Genomic DNA, 14,312 nt, shown 5'->3' on the forward strand with positions numbered 1-14,312 from the left:
GGCAAGAGTGAAGCTGCCCTGGGAGACAGGTCACGTGATGGACTTGGCAGGAGGGCAGACCTGGAGTCAAGGGCAATTGCAGCCCCTTCTCTTTTTTTTTTTTTTTTTTTTTTTTGTCTTTTTGCCTTTTCTAGGGCCGCTTCCACGGCATATGGAGGTTCCCAGGCTAGGGGTCTAATCGGAACTACAGCCGCCGGCCTATACCACAACCACAGCAATGTGGGATCCAAGCCGCATCTGCAACCGACACCACAGCTCACGGCAATGCCGGATCCTTAACCCACTGACCGAGGCCAGGGATCGAACCCGAAACCTCATGGTTCCTAGTCGGATTCATTAACCACTGCGCCACGACGGGAACTCCTGTAGCCCCTTCTTAGCCATGTACGACACTCACTTCCCTTACTCAAGAAACAATTACTGCACCTCATCGTGTGTGGGCACCATGCCAGTGCCCTCCCGTAAAACCTCCCTTCTCCCAACAACTACCCTGCCTAGGTGTCACTACTCTGAAGCCCAGAGAGGGCAAGCAACTTACCCAAGGTCACCCAGCTGGCTGATGGCAGTTGCAGTGCAACAGGCCACCTCCCCCAAGGCCTGTGCTCACTCTGGGCCTCAGTGTCCTGGGATGTAAAACCAGAATGATCCAGCACCTCCCTTGGCAGTATGGCCTGTAGGTAGAGTGCTGGAACCAGTCTGACCTGACACCTCCGAGGTGCTCCAGAAAGAGGATCTGATGTGCTTGGGTGGGAAGTTAGCCCAAGAGCCCCGAGGTCACCTCCCACTGACGATTCCTAGAGAGCGTGTCCCCGTAGCGGCGTCTCTAAAAGCATGCTCCTCGGAACCTGAGTTTCTCACGAGCACAGGAAAGGCCTCCAGGTTGCAACAGAGCACGTAGGGCACAGAGAACCTGCCTGATGCCCTTCACACCACTCCCGTGGGCCACGGAACCCCTTTTGCTTTTTGCTTTTTTTCATGGCCATACCCGTGGCGTATGGAAGTTCCCAGACTCCTTTTGTTTTTTTGTTTTTTTTCATGGCTGCACCCACAGCATAAGTAAGTTCCCAGGCCAGGGATTGAATCCAAGCCTCAGCGGTGATCTACACTGCAGCTGTGGCAATACTGGATCCTTTAACCCTCTGTGCCGGGCCAGCAACCCGATCCTTACCTCCGCAGCAACCCGATCCACTGCAGTTGGATTCTTAAACTACTGCCCACAGTGGGAACTCCTGGACCCCTCTTTTGTGGGACCTCTCTGAGCCCCCAGGAAACTGTCAAGACCCCACCTTGACAGATCCGCCCTCAGGGACCCATCAGGTGCCAAACTGGAGAGCCGGGCAAACCCAAGCTCAGGGGTCCTTGGGGTGCCGGGGGTCAGTGATGAGGGACAGAAGACCAATCCCGCCCTTACCCCTCTCCAAGAGTTGGGGAGGGGGCAGTATGTCCACCTGCCTGCCTTAATTTCCCCCTCTCCAAACTTTGGGGGTTCTCTCCCTTACCTGTCACACCTTCCTACCGACTGATCTCGGTCAGATGGCGCTTGGCACATGGAGGAGAGCAGAAGAAAAAGAGATGCATGGGAAAGGCCCCTGCCTGCTTTCCAGAGCCTCAAGCATGAGTTATCCCCAGGACCGGGTCCTGCACCAATGCCCCCACCCTCCCCACAAGGCCTGGGTGGGCACAGTCGTACCCATTTTGCAGATGGGGGAACTGAGCCCAGGGCACTGAAAGTCTCCCCCAAAGGCTCTGCTCCCTGAAAGTGTCAGGGGCGTGGCCAAACCCAGGCATCTGGCCACCCTCCCCCTGCCCTACAGGCTTGCTCTCCTTACCACGCCCCACCCTGCCTCTCCGGCCTCTGAAAGCCTCTGCGGCTGAGCGCCCGCCCTCCCCTCCATCCCCTCCCCAGGCCTCTAATCAAGCTGCACATCATTTGGAAGAAGGATGGGGCACTGCTGTCTGGCGGCATCAGCGACTACAACCGTCGGCTCACCATCCCCAACCCCACGGGCAGCGACGCGGGTTACTACGAGTGTGAGGCTGTCCTGCGCAGCAGCAGTGTCCCGTCTGTTGTCCGCGGAGCTTACCTGTCTGTCCTGGGTGAGATGGGGCAGGGGGGCAGTGCTGGGGTTCCCCTGAGGGGGAGGGACAGCACAGCTGGAGCCTACTTCAGGATGACCCAAACCGTGGCTATATCAACAGGAGCATGGCTCTGATACCCTCCCTGGGTCTTTCCTCCTGCAGAGCCGCCTCAGTTTGTTAAGGAGCCAGAGAGACACATAACAGCAGAGATGGAGAAAGTGGTGGACGTTCCCTGCCGGGCCAAAGGTAACTCATTGGAGACAAGGACCCCCAGACCTTCAGCCTCTTCTGTCCCTGACACCGACTTTTCTAAATTCCACCTCCTTCTTGGGGCATCATCGCTGAGCAGAGAGTCAGTCTGGCTGTAAGCAGACACGCCAGGAAACAAACAAGCCAAATTACCGTAATCTCGGGGCTGGAAATCAATCCCGTGTTACCATAACTTGAAGGTTACAAATGAATCCAAATTACCGTAATTTTCAGGATAGGTGACAAACCCAAATTACCCATCATTTGAGCACTGGAGACAATGCCACATTGTCAGAACTGCTAGAGCTTGGGTGCATCTCTGCCTGGCTTTGGGGCCATTTTGCTTTATCGTCCCCCACCGTTTCTACTTAACCCCTTGTCGGCGTTCCTGCAGACTCTACTTTTCCCATCCCCACCCTCACGCCTTCAAGTTCGACTGAGTAAAAGGCACCCGAAACCAGGGTGAACTCTGGGATGACGGGGTGATGAGGGAGACTGTGTGTGACAGGAGAAGGTTTGATGCTGAGCAGAGAGGAGAACGTAGCCCAGGTGGGGGGTCCAGTGGAGGGGGAATTACGACCTCTGTTCCGAGACCATCCAAAGGAAAGACAGAGATCCATTCATTTATGGAACAAACGTTTTGGGGGGCTTACCATGTGCTGATACTGTTCTTGGGGCAGGAAGGACCCAGAATGAACCGAACAGCCAAACCCCTGCAGTTACAAAACTTACGGTCTCTGGAGGGAGGCAGACAAACCAAGAAACAAATGCAGAGACCTCATTTCATTTCCTCTGAAACGCTGTGGCTTGTAAGGCGCCCCATTACTTCATGTGCCGCTAAGAAAGACAAAAGGCTGCCAGTTCAATTGTGACATGCTGTCGAGTGGAGACGCGTCCTGATCTCAGAGACGTCACGGTGTGAGAGGCTGTGCAGCCTCGGCCGGATGAAACGCGGTATCACAGGCTGTCGGGGTTGGAAACCACAGGGAGGGGAAAACGAGCAGGCTGAGGGGGCTTGGAGCCACAGGGTGGCCTTTCAAATGGGCTTTGGAGGGCTTTTCTGTAGAAGTCACATTTGAGCAGAGAGGCAGAGTGAGAGGTGGGAGGGCTGGGGTTACCTATGGGCTGGGGATGAAGCTTGGGCCAGGCTGGGGGTGAAGGGGTGCCCCCTTTCACCTCCCTGTGCAGACCTGGGGGGAGGGGCTTCTAGGAGCATCTGAAGGAACGCTCTTCCCATATGCACGTCCCTGGAACGAGGCTCAGTAGTCACATGGGTTAGGGACCCTGCTGGAGGTTCCCAGAGCACACAAAAGATTCTGCCAAATACAGCAGAAAAAAGTATAGTTGGTCCAACGCAGCATTTCCAAGTTAAACTAACCCCAGGACCTTTTAAATTTTTCTTGGAATGCCTACGAAATAAGAATTTGAGAATGGTTAACTCTAAGATCATCATCCACCACCACCCCCAAGACCAATAATGGCATCTCTGAGAAGGTTCTAGAAAGCAAGACACACTGGGGACACCCCCCCCCCTTGAGAACTTGCAGTGCCAGCCTCCACCTGAGCATCCCTCGGGGGCGGCTGACCCTGGGCGCTCGTCTCCCCCAGGTGTACCACCGCCCTCCATCACCTGGTACAAGGACGCGGCCGTGGTGGAGGTGGAGAGGCTGAGCCGCTTCCGGCAGCGGGGCGACGGGGGCCTGCAGATCAGCGGGCTGGTGCCCGACGACACGGGCATGTTCCAGTGCTTCGCCCGCAATGCGGCCGGCGAGGTGCAGACCTCCACCTACCTGGCCGTCACCAGTGAGTTGGCCTCTGCCGTCCTGCGCCGGTCCCTCCCGCCCAGGATGCGGCTTTCCTCCAAGCCAGGGGCTCCCGAGAGCAGGATGCTGTATGATGCAGAGACGTGGGTCCCAGGGGGCTCTGGCTGGTTTTGCCCGCTGTTTCCAAAGCCAGTAGTTTTTTATAAACCAGAGCCTTGAGTTCAGGTTTAATGAAGGGTGACTCCCATTTCCCTTGTCACTGGGGGTGTGAGTTACCCTCGGGGTCGTCAGTTTCCCCCAAAAGGATGCTCGAGGGTCAAAGCAGGACAGGGACTGGTGTCACCTGGGTCCTTTCCCGGGGCGGGTCGTGAGGGGGGCCCTTGTGGCCTTCAAGGCATCTTCCTGATGCTGGAGGTCTGTCAGGACACTTGCGTCCTTCCCTGAAGGGGGCCCACACCAGCGGGAGTGGCAGGGCAGGACGAGGACCGGGGGTGTGGCTAAGAGGCCCCACTCTCTCCATTTGCAGGCATCGCCCCCAACATCACCAGAGGCCCCCTGGACAGCACGGTGATTGATGGCATGTCGGTGGTGCTGGCTTGTGAGACTTCGGGGGCTCCCCGGCCGGCCATCACTTGGCAGAAAGGTACATGAGACTGATCTGCTTTGAGGGTGTGACCATGTGGCAAATACTAGCGCAGTCCTCAGGGCTCAGTTCTGGAGCTAGCCAGGTGGAGTTTCCCATGTACAGTTGGGAAGGTTGTGCACTGCACAACCAAAGAGCACCTCTTGTGTACCACGGGGTGTACCACAAGCCACCTCATTGGGCTCAAGGCTCAGCTCTACCTCTTGTGAGACCTGGGATCTTGGGTGAGTTACTGATTCACTCTGAGCCTCAAAGTTCCCATCCGTAAACTGGGGGCAGTAATACACATACCTGGGGGTGGCATGAAGTCTCGATGAGAGTATGAACAGCCTCCCTGTGCTTGGGAAGTAGGGAAGCCCAACAAATGGCAGCTGTGTGATGTACTGTCCCCGGGGTGGTTGTTAATGCAGGCAGAAGGCCCCCCTCCTCCCCAGGCAGCTCCAGACACCTGAGCCAGCAAAGCCCAAGCCATCTACCTAGGTCCGCCCACCCCGTGCCTCCTCCACGCCTCTGCATTGTTCACACCTTCACAGCCCTCCCCGTGGACACACACACACCAGGACACACACAGGCAGGTACACAGGGTCATTCCCTCACACCCCCAAGTCTCTACTCCTATGAACCTCCTCCAAAGGTTTCACCCAGGCCCTCCCCCAAGACCCCTGCCCGTTTTGTTTCCCCACCTGCAGACATACAGACCATGGTGTGTTCATCTTGCTCATTGCCTGCCCCCGCCCACGAGGTCAGGGCTTTCAGTTTTGTCCCCTGTCCCCCCAGGGATTAGAACGGAGTCTCATCCACAATAGATGCCCCACCTCTATTTGTGGGGTGAATGGGGGCACACCCAGGCACGTACTCAGGCCCGGAAGTAAACATACCCACCTAACACGCTCACTGTGCCCACACCCGTGGGCAGACAGACCCGCTCAGCCACAGGCTTGTGCATAGAGAGTCCCCCCTGTACAGGCAGGTGGGGTTTTCTTTCAAATAGTTGCATCCGCAAAAATCCCACACTCCCAGACTCGCTCTTGCACAAGGCACATCCTCTCCCCCTCTCTCTCTTTCCTCCTCTTTCCATGTCTCCCCCTGTCCCTCTCCCTCGCTCTTCCAGGGACCAGGCCTCCCTAGGTCCCACGGCAGAGGGAGGTTGTGCAGACCAGGGCAGCCCGCACCCCATGCGCCTCTCTCTGCCCCGCCCCCGACTCCTTGCTGGCCCCGCCCACCACATCCCTCCGCCCATCGCCTCGCTCCACTCCCCTGAAGGTGACCCTCCCGAAGCATCCTTCCGCGGGACGCCTGTCACCACCTTGTCAGAGCTGTCTGTCCCCTCCCCGCCAGCCCAGGTGCTAGCTGCCTCCGAGGACTCTTCCCGGCGGCGTCGGGAGGCAGCGGCGGCTTCTCTGGCGAAGGGCAGACAGCGTGATGGGTGCAGAGACATCAGGAGACTCGGGCTCTGGGCAGCCCGCTCTGTGACCCCGTGCCCTGTGTCTGTCACCAAGTCAGAAAGCATTCTGGTCCTCAGTCCTGCCACCACCACCGCCCCCCAGCCCTTCCAGCCTTTCTAAAGCTGGGAGTCTGCCGGAACCCTCCCAGAAGGGCCGGGAGGCGAGGGCTGCGGTCTGGGCACCAGCCGTGTCAGAGGGCCGGGGGCGGGGGGTGGGGGGGCGCCGCCTGAACCCCCCACTGCCGCCCCAGGGGAGCGCATCCTGGCCAGCGGCTCTGTCCAGCTGCCTCGCTTCACGCTCCTGGAATCCGGCAGCCTGCTCATCAGCCCCACGCACATCTCCGACGCCGGCACCTACACCTGCTTGGCCACCAACTCTCGGGGGGTTGACGAAGCCTCGGCGGACCTGGTCGTGTGGGGTGAGTGTGCAGGAGGAGCGGGAGCTCTTGACACGCGCCCGTGGGTGAATGTGAGCGGCGCCTCAAGCCGCCGGCAACTCCATATCTGTCCCACCTGCGCTTCGTCCAAGAAGAACCTGGACGAGTTAATGCGGAAAACCGGGAGCAGGGGTCCCACTGAGCCAGGCCCTTGCCGTGCTTGGCCGAGCTGAGAGAAGACACCTGATGGGCATAGACTTTAGGGCAGAAATGAGCAAACTTTTTCTGTAAAGGACCAGATAGTAAATATTTTAAGGCTGTGTGGCCAGACAGTCTCTGTCACAGCTCAACCAGCTCATCCGTTTCATCCAGAAAAGCAGTCATAGATGATGCTTAATCCAGCAGGCATGGCTGTGTTCCAATAGGGAGAGAATTTACCCCAACAGGCCACCAACGGGACTGACCCCCCCCCCCATGACTGTGGTTGGCTGACCCCTGCTGGAGGCGGGGGTATCGTCTCAGAGCCCTTCCCGCCCCCAGATTGTATGTACCACGTGGGACCTGGTACCACACGTGGGGGTGGGGCCCGGTCTAGGCTCAGTGGGGGTCCTGGTGGATGAGGCACTAGACCTGGGATCAGCTGATCTCTTTCACTCTGGCTGGACCACTGATTTGCTGGAAAAACATCCCCAACCATCCTTAGATTTCCGTTTCTTCATCCCTTGTGTGGGTTTGCGGGAGCAAAATTAAAAGAACCCCCACTATGGGCTTTAGGATCTGGCGTTGCCACTGGCTGCAGCAGAGGTCACAGATGCAGCTCGGATCCTGCGTTGCTGTGGCCGTGGCATAGGCCGGCAGCTGCAGCTCAGATTCGACCCCTAGCCTGGGAACTTCCACATGTGGCAGGTGCGGCCTTAAAAAGAAGAGGGAAAAAAAGAACACCGCCCCTCCGCACTCTGAACATAGCTTCTAAGAATTCACATAACAGGAGTTCCTGTCGTGGCGCAGCAGAAACAAACCCTACTGGTATCCATGAGGATATGGGTTCGATCCCTGTCCTTGATCAGTGGGTTGGGATCTGGCTTTGCCGTGAGCCGTGGTGTAGGTCACAGACAAGGCTTGATCTTGAGTTTCAGTGGCTGTGGTGTGGGCTGGCAGTTGTCGTTGCAATTAGCCCCCTTGACTGGGAACTTCCATATGCCGCAGGTGCGACCCTAAAAAGCAAAAAAAAAAAAAAAAAAATTTCACGTAACAGGGCAGCTCGTTGTTCTTAACATGCTGGGACATCCGCAGTGGATGACCAGTCCACCACGCGGCCCCAGTTCACCTGAAGACCCCCTCCCCCACGCCTGCATCCACCCGTCTCTCTGGACCCACACCCCTTCCCACCACGCTGTCTCTCTGCTGTCTTTCAGCCCGGACCCGCATCACCAAGCCTCCCCAGGACCAGAGTGTCATCAAGGGTACCCAGGCCTCCATGGTGTGCGGCGTGACCCACGACCCCCGCGTGACCACCAGGTACTTCCTCTGCTGCGACCCCGTGGAGGCGGAAAGGGAGGGGCAGCTTTAGGGGTAGCAGGCTGCCGGGTGAGTGTCCATACCAAGGAGGTAAGTGTTTCCAGTGGGGTCAGAGAACAACCATTTATGGAGCAGTGCAGGGCCAAGAGGCGGGGGTCGCTAAGTAAGTGCCTGGGGGCTGAGCCAGCATGAGCTGAATTGGGAGGGTGGCATGGGGAGGGGATGGGACGTGGGGAGACAGAGGAAAGAGGGATGGGGTGGGAGAGGGGAAGGGAAAGAGGCATCTCTTTGGGGAGCCGTGGAGGCTCCAGGTTGCTGGTGAACCCACTGTTAGCACTGCCCCCAGACCTTACACCCTCTGCCCGTGGAGTGGACAGCAGAGGGCTCTGGGTAATGACAGGGCCAGGGCAGGCGAGGGCCCCAAGCTTGCCCTCAGAGAGACACATGTGAGGGGCAAGGGCCCAAATTGGGGCCACCCCGCCCCCATGGGAGCCCTCAGCAAGCCGCTTGGCCTGGAGGGAACCAGGTCCCCTGTGGAAGCCACTGGAGAAGCTGGGGGGGACAGAAGCAGCCAAGAAAGGCATGAAAGCTGGGATCCCTCCCAGGCTTGGGACAAAGACACGTCCAGGGCCAACCTTGGGGAAGGCTTCTGGAACTAAACCAGGAGAAAATTGTCCTCTCAGGCTCTCTCTTGAGCTCCGGGATGCTGAGAGGAAAACCCAACTGCTTCCTTCGAAATAAATATTCCCTCCACATTGCTTCACTGTTTTGTGAGCAGTATCACTGCCGGAGCAACTGGCATGGAGGCTGGCAAGGCCGGGCATTGATGCCACTTGGAGTAATGGCCCTTCTGCTCTGGAGGCAGCTGCATCCTGGGGTGCCACCTGGTGGCTGCTAGGTATATGACATCCTGTGTGGCCCCACCATATGGGACCGGGAAGCCACCTTTGGCTGCGAGGCTACTAGACTTTTAGACCAACAGCCCTTGTCAGAGGGCCCATCACAGACCCCAGTTCCAGAAGCACTTCTTTAAGCATTAAACATTGGCCTTTTAGGATGATTACCGTGTGGTGCCAGCGCAAATGTAGACATGAGCCCTGAAATCACGTAGATGAAGTTAGAACATGGTCAACAGATAATCCAGGATGTTTATTCCAGGGTTTATTGCATTTGCGTTAAAAACATTAATATACCAATTATACAAATGTCTTCCACGGAACCCACACAGTCTCCCCAGAGAATACTGCTGTAGGTCTTAGACCTGTACATAGTTGCTATAATTTTAGCATCTGTTAATGGAAAATATTTATTGCGACAAAAAGCTATATGCACTCAGTATAACTTTACACTAAATTGGCATTTTATTTATTGAAATATTATCTACTAATGCTTGGGAAATGTTTGCACATTTGTTCATTTTCTGGACAAATCTTATGAACGAAGATTCAGGGACCTCTTGCCATCTATCTTCAGGCCCACGTTCCAGGGGCCCCAATAACCTGCAGGTAGGAAATCACTGTTCCGTTTACTGAGGGGGTCCTCGTCTTCAAGTGCAACTCTCCATCTGGGACAATCCTTTTTTCTTTTTTTAACAGCCACACCGGCAGCATGTGGAAGTTCCTGAGCTAGGAGTCGAATCGGAGCTGCAGCTGCCACAGGCATGGCAACAACAGATCTGAGCCACATCTGTGACTTACACCACAGCTCGTGGCGACACCAGATCCTTAACCCACTGATCGAGGCCAGGGATCAAACCCACATCCTCGCAGATACTATATCAGGTTCTTAACCCGCTGAGCCCCAACGGGAACTCCAGCAATGTTTTTTAGATGGGGAAGAGGACAGAACTGATCCTTCAACCGCCCCCCCCCAAGTTGGCAAAATCTGTGGCCAAGGCCACCCCCCCATCCCCCACCCTTGCCTGTCTTCCATCGGCTGGGAGGAGGGGCGCCTCCCTGCCCCCCTCCACCTTCCAGAGATGAGTCTTGGGCTGGGGAGCTGTCTTAAGTATTTTTTAGAACTCCCCGGGTGGTTCTTATGTGCAGGTAGGATGAAGACCCTTTTCCAGCTGCAGGAAACATACCAGGAATTCCCTAAGCAGACAAGCTAGAGACAGTCTGACCAAATCAGACTAAAATGGACGCCTCTTGGAGTTCCCGCTGTGGCACAGTGGGCTAAGGATCTGACTGCAGCAGCTTGGGTTGCTGCCGAGTCGAAGGTTCAAACCCTGCCCAGGGAACCGTGGGTGAAAGGATCTGGCATTGCCACAGCTGTGGCGTGGATCACAGCCTCAGCTTGGATTCAACCCCTGGCTCGGGAACTTCCATATGCTGGGGATGTGGCCATGAAAAAAAAATCATTCTGCATATCCTTATAATTAAATATTTTTGCACATCTTTGATTTTCTGAGGACTGTTGACTGTTATTTAAAGCTGAAAGGATGCCTGAAAACCACTCATCAAAATTGTTTAATAGCCAGCTATATCATTACAGGTTGTTTGGGGGATCTTTTTAACGTAAGTTTAATGGACTGATGGGTTGTTTCTTTTGTGTGTAACATTCTATTCATGGAGATTTTAAAACATACCCCAAGTAAGAGAATTGTGTCTTCAAATCCTCCAGCACCCACCTCTCAGCCCGACCATTGGCAGCATTTCAGCCATCTTGTTTCGTGCCTGTCACCCTGTGCTATTTTTTTAACTGCAGCAGTTTAAAAGCACATCTCAAACATGTAATGTCACCCTTAGATATGTCAGTGTGCCTTTCTTCCTGCAAAGGACTTTTCTTTAAACGTAACAGCCATGTCCCCTGTCACACACCTAACGCAAAGAACAATTGTTTGATTTCTTCTAATTCCAGCCTGTATTCCTATGGCCTCATGGTCTCAAAAGTGTCTTTTTCACACTGGGTTAGTTTAACTCAGGGTCCAAACAAGGTCTACACGTTGTGTTTGGTTCCTGCGTCTCCTTTAGTCTACGTGGCACCCTCTCCCTTTCTTTTTACTTTTGTCTTTACTTTTGTTTTTATTTTTGGCTTGTTTTTGTGCGCGTATTTGGTTGGAGAAGCCAGGTTCTGTGGGACAGAGGTGGGCACCTTTTTTCTGTAAAGGGCAGAGAGTGAATATTCTAGGCTTTGAAGGCATAGAGTCTTTGTCACAGCTTCTTAAGTCTGTGTCTGTGCTGCAAAAGCAGTCATAAGCCATATGTAAACACATGTGTGTGTTTGTATGCCAATAAAACTTTATTTATACAAACAAGCTGTGGGCCATAGTTTGCAGAATAGCCCTGCTATAGAATAGCCCACGTCTGAATTTGACTAGCTGCTTTTTCATGGTGTGGTTCACTTATTCCCGTTGTATATCTAATTACAGCAACTGCTGATGAGATCTGAGTTCAGTTATTTTGGCACAAATATTTCACAGGGGGTGCTAGAGGCTTCCAAAAGCACCGTACCCTGGAACAAAGGGTGTCTGCTTGTTATAAATCGTTTCTTAAGCAGGAATTATTCTCTGCACCTAGATTTGCTTGTAAGTAAAGTTCTACCCATCCCATCCATGTCAGCCAGGCTGATTTTTTTTTTCCTAGCTAAAGAGATGAATTGACTGTGATTACTTTGGGCTATTTGTAAATATGTATAAAAAAACCTTAACATTTAACTCGGCAATTTGCCGCCAAGAATTTATCCTTGAGGAAATGATTTAGAATGTGGCGGGGATCCTGCCACAAGGATGTTCATCACAGCATTAACTATCGTATCAGAGAGCAAGCAGCTAAATTGGACATCCAGAATTATAGGGGCCGTTACAGAGGAATCATTATATGAAGTGCTCTGTAGCCAGCGTGAACCATGGTGAGGAAATGCCACATTAAAAGGAATTTATGATATTTTCTTGGGTGAAAAAAAGCAGCTTTAAAATCTGGATGGATGGATAGGTAGCTAGGTATTATTTATATGAAAAAATGTGCTGTATCAGTAAAAATATATAACGATGGCTAAGTTCTATCAATCACGTACCGAGTTCCAGGCGCTACTCCAAGTATTTTGTATTTTCTCACACCGTCCTTGTAGCAATCCTGGGAGGTGGGTGGTATTACTTCTCCTATGTGATAGATGAGGAAACTGAGGCATAGCCAGGTTAAATAAACATCCCTGGGACTGCACTGGTAAGTAGCCAGGGCGACATTCAGCCCAAGAATCTGACCCCAGAATACCGTGGTACTACGGTAACTGTCCAGGGGGACACGATGGAAGAATCTGGAAGGTATGCCCTCAAGCGTTAGTCATGGTTACCCCCAGGGGAGAACTTTTAGTTGGCCTCCCCTTTTTCCTTTACTCTTTTCTTATCTGTACTTGCCACTTTTCTGATTTTTTTTTAACTTAGGTTAAAAGTAATACAGAATCGGAGTTCCCGCTGTGGCTCAGTGAGTTAATGATCTGGTTATCTCTGTGGCATTGCAGGTTCGATCCCCAGCCCGGCACAGTGTAGGTTGCAACTCCAGCTCAGATTCAATCCCTGGCCTGGGACTTCCATATGCCATGGGTGCAGTCGACTAAGGAAACACAATTTTAAAAAAATAATATAGAATCATTCTCCCTAGCTGTCCTACCACTCCCTAAATCCAGGGAGTTCTAGGACCATGTGGCTTAGTGCCACCGCCCTGTCCCCTCCTTGAGCGAGTGATGGGTTATTTGCAAAGCATTTCGGCCCTGCCCTGGTCGACCTTCCCTGGGGGTGGGTAGTAGCCCAGCGTCCTAGCAGGAGCTGGTACCCTCCCCCTGTGTGTTGATGGCAATCCCTGTATCTGCTCAAGCACGAATCCAGAGAAGAGATTTCTCATTGTCAGGCGTGGGCACGTGTGTAATTTCTCAAGTCCCCCTTTGTACTGACTGACCAAAGCTAAAGTGATTTTTTGGACACGAAAGTCAATTTGTCACAGCGACGCATTGATCTAATGATTCCCTTCATAAAACTAATCCCAAAATGTAGTCTGCGCAGAACCGTTCATTCTCTTTCCAGCCGTAATCTCTTAACCTCTCTGGGAGAATACCTTTTGCCCGCTCTTTGTGCTGCTCAGCGATGGCTTTTGGCCAAAAGCAACCAGGCTTTGACCTGGACCTGACCTGCAGGTATTAACGATGGATAATGATTTGATGTGTTAATGCTCTCGAACTGAGCGCCCCACCTGCGGGCGTGAGGGGCTGCAGGTGCTCCCGCTGTGGTCCAGGGCTTGCCCCCACCCGCCTTCGGGGCTCCTCTCTCCAGATCAGCCCCAGGCTGAGCAGCCCCCAATCCAGCCACCCCCCACCCCACCCCACCTTCCCTGACTCTCTTTACTCACCGGTTCTTCTCACCCTCAGGTATGTCTGGGAGAAGGACGGGACCACGCTGAGCTTGGAGGGCAACCCCCGCCTCCGCCTGGACAAAAGCGGCTCCCTGCACATCTCGCAGACGTGGTCAGGGGACATTGGCACCTACACCTGCCGGGTGCTCTCAGCGGGAGGCAACGACTCTCGCAGTGCCCACCTGCGCGTGAGGTAAGGGCAGCCTGCCTGGGTCCCTGGACAAAGGAGGTGCAGGCTCAGTCTGGCAAGCCACCAGGCCAGGTGTGACCCTGCCCCGCCCACCTCTCAGAACAAGCATCCTCCAGGCCTTTCCCCAGCTCAGGGAGGCCCCTGTCAAGGGCAGGGGGTCTGGGTATGGCTGTGGACAGGTGGGCTCCAGAGCGGCATCTCCAGGTTGGGGGCTGAGGACCAGGTATCATGGAAGCTCAGACTGAGTCCTGGGTGGCACCTGACTCTCGACCTCACTGGTGGCCCCGCCACGTCTCCCCACTCCAGGCAGCTGCCTCATGCCCCTGAGCACCCCGTGGCAACCCTCAGCACCGCGGAGAGACGGGCCATCAACCTGACATGGGGCAAGCCCTTCGACGGCAACAGCCCGCTGAGCCGCTACATCCTGGAGGTGTCAGAGAACAGTAAGGCCCCTCGCCAGCCCCGACCCACGACTGCAGCCAGGGCAGCGGGCACTGCCGGCAGCACAGACTCAGCCCCAGGGCTGGCCTCCAGGTCCCCCACTTCCTAGTTCCGTGCCTTTGAGCGAACCCTCTGGAAGCTCCAGCTTCCTCATCTGCAAAATGAGCCATAGCATCTGCCTCTTCGAGGTGTGTGACCACTGAATGAGATCCACAGAGGCTGAACTCAGGACTTGGCACTCCAGGACAGTGGCTATTCTTTCTCTT

General features: G+C 54.5%; 1 protein-coding gene across 1 annotated transcript in view; it reads left to right on the forward strand.

Moving 5' to 3' along the window:
* SDK2 (sidekick cell adhesion molecule 2) overlaps positions 1-14,312 on the forward strand; it is a 285,180-nt gene that overhangs the window by 194,487 nt on the left and 76,381 nt on the right. Inside the window, 8 exon segments of the mRNA XM_021066690.1 lie at positions 1,907-2,097; positions 2,242-2,325; positions 3,937-4,131; positions 4,618-4,734; positions 6,430-6,597; positions 7,971-8,073; positions 13,432-13,608; positions 13,912-14,048. Of these exon segments, the coding sequence (XP_020922349.1) occupies positions 1,907-2,097; positions 2,242-2,325; positions 3,937-4,131; positions 4,618-4,734; positions 6,430-6,597; positions 7,971-8,073; positions 13,432-13,608; positions 13,912-14,048 (1,172 nt within the window).

Source organism: Sus scrofa, chromosome 12 (genome assembly GCF_000003025.6).
Source record: "Sus scrofa isolate TJ Tabasco breed Duroc chromosome 12, Sscrofa11.1, whole genome shotgun sequence".
Classification (NCBI taxonomy): Eukaryota; Metazoa; Chordata; class Mammalia; order Artiodactyla; family Suidae; genus Sus; species Sus scrofa.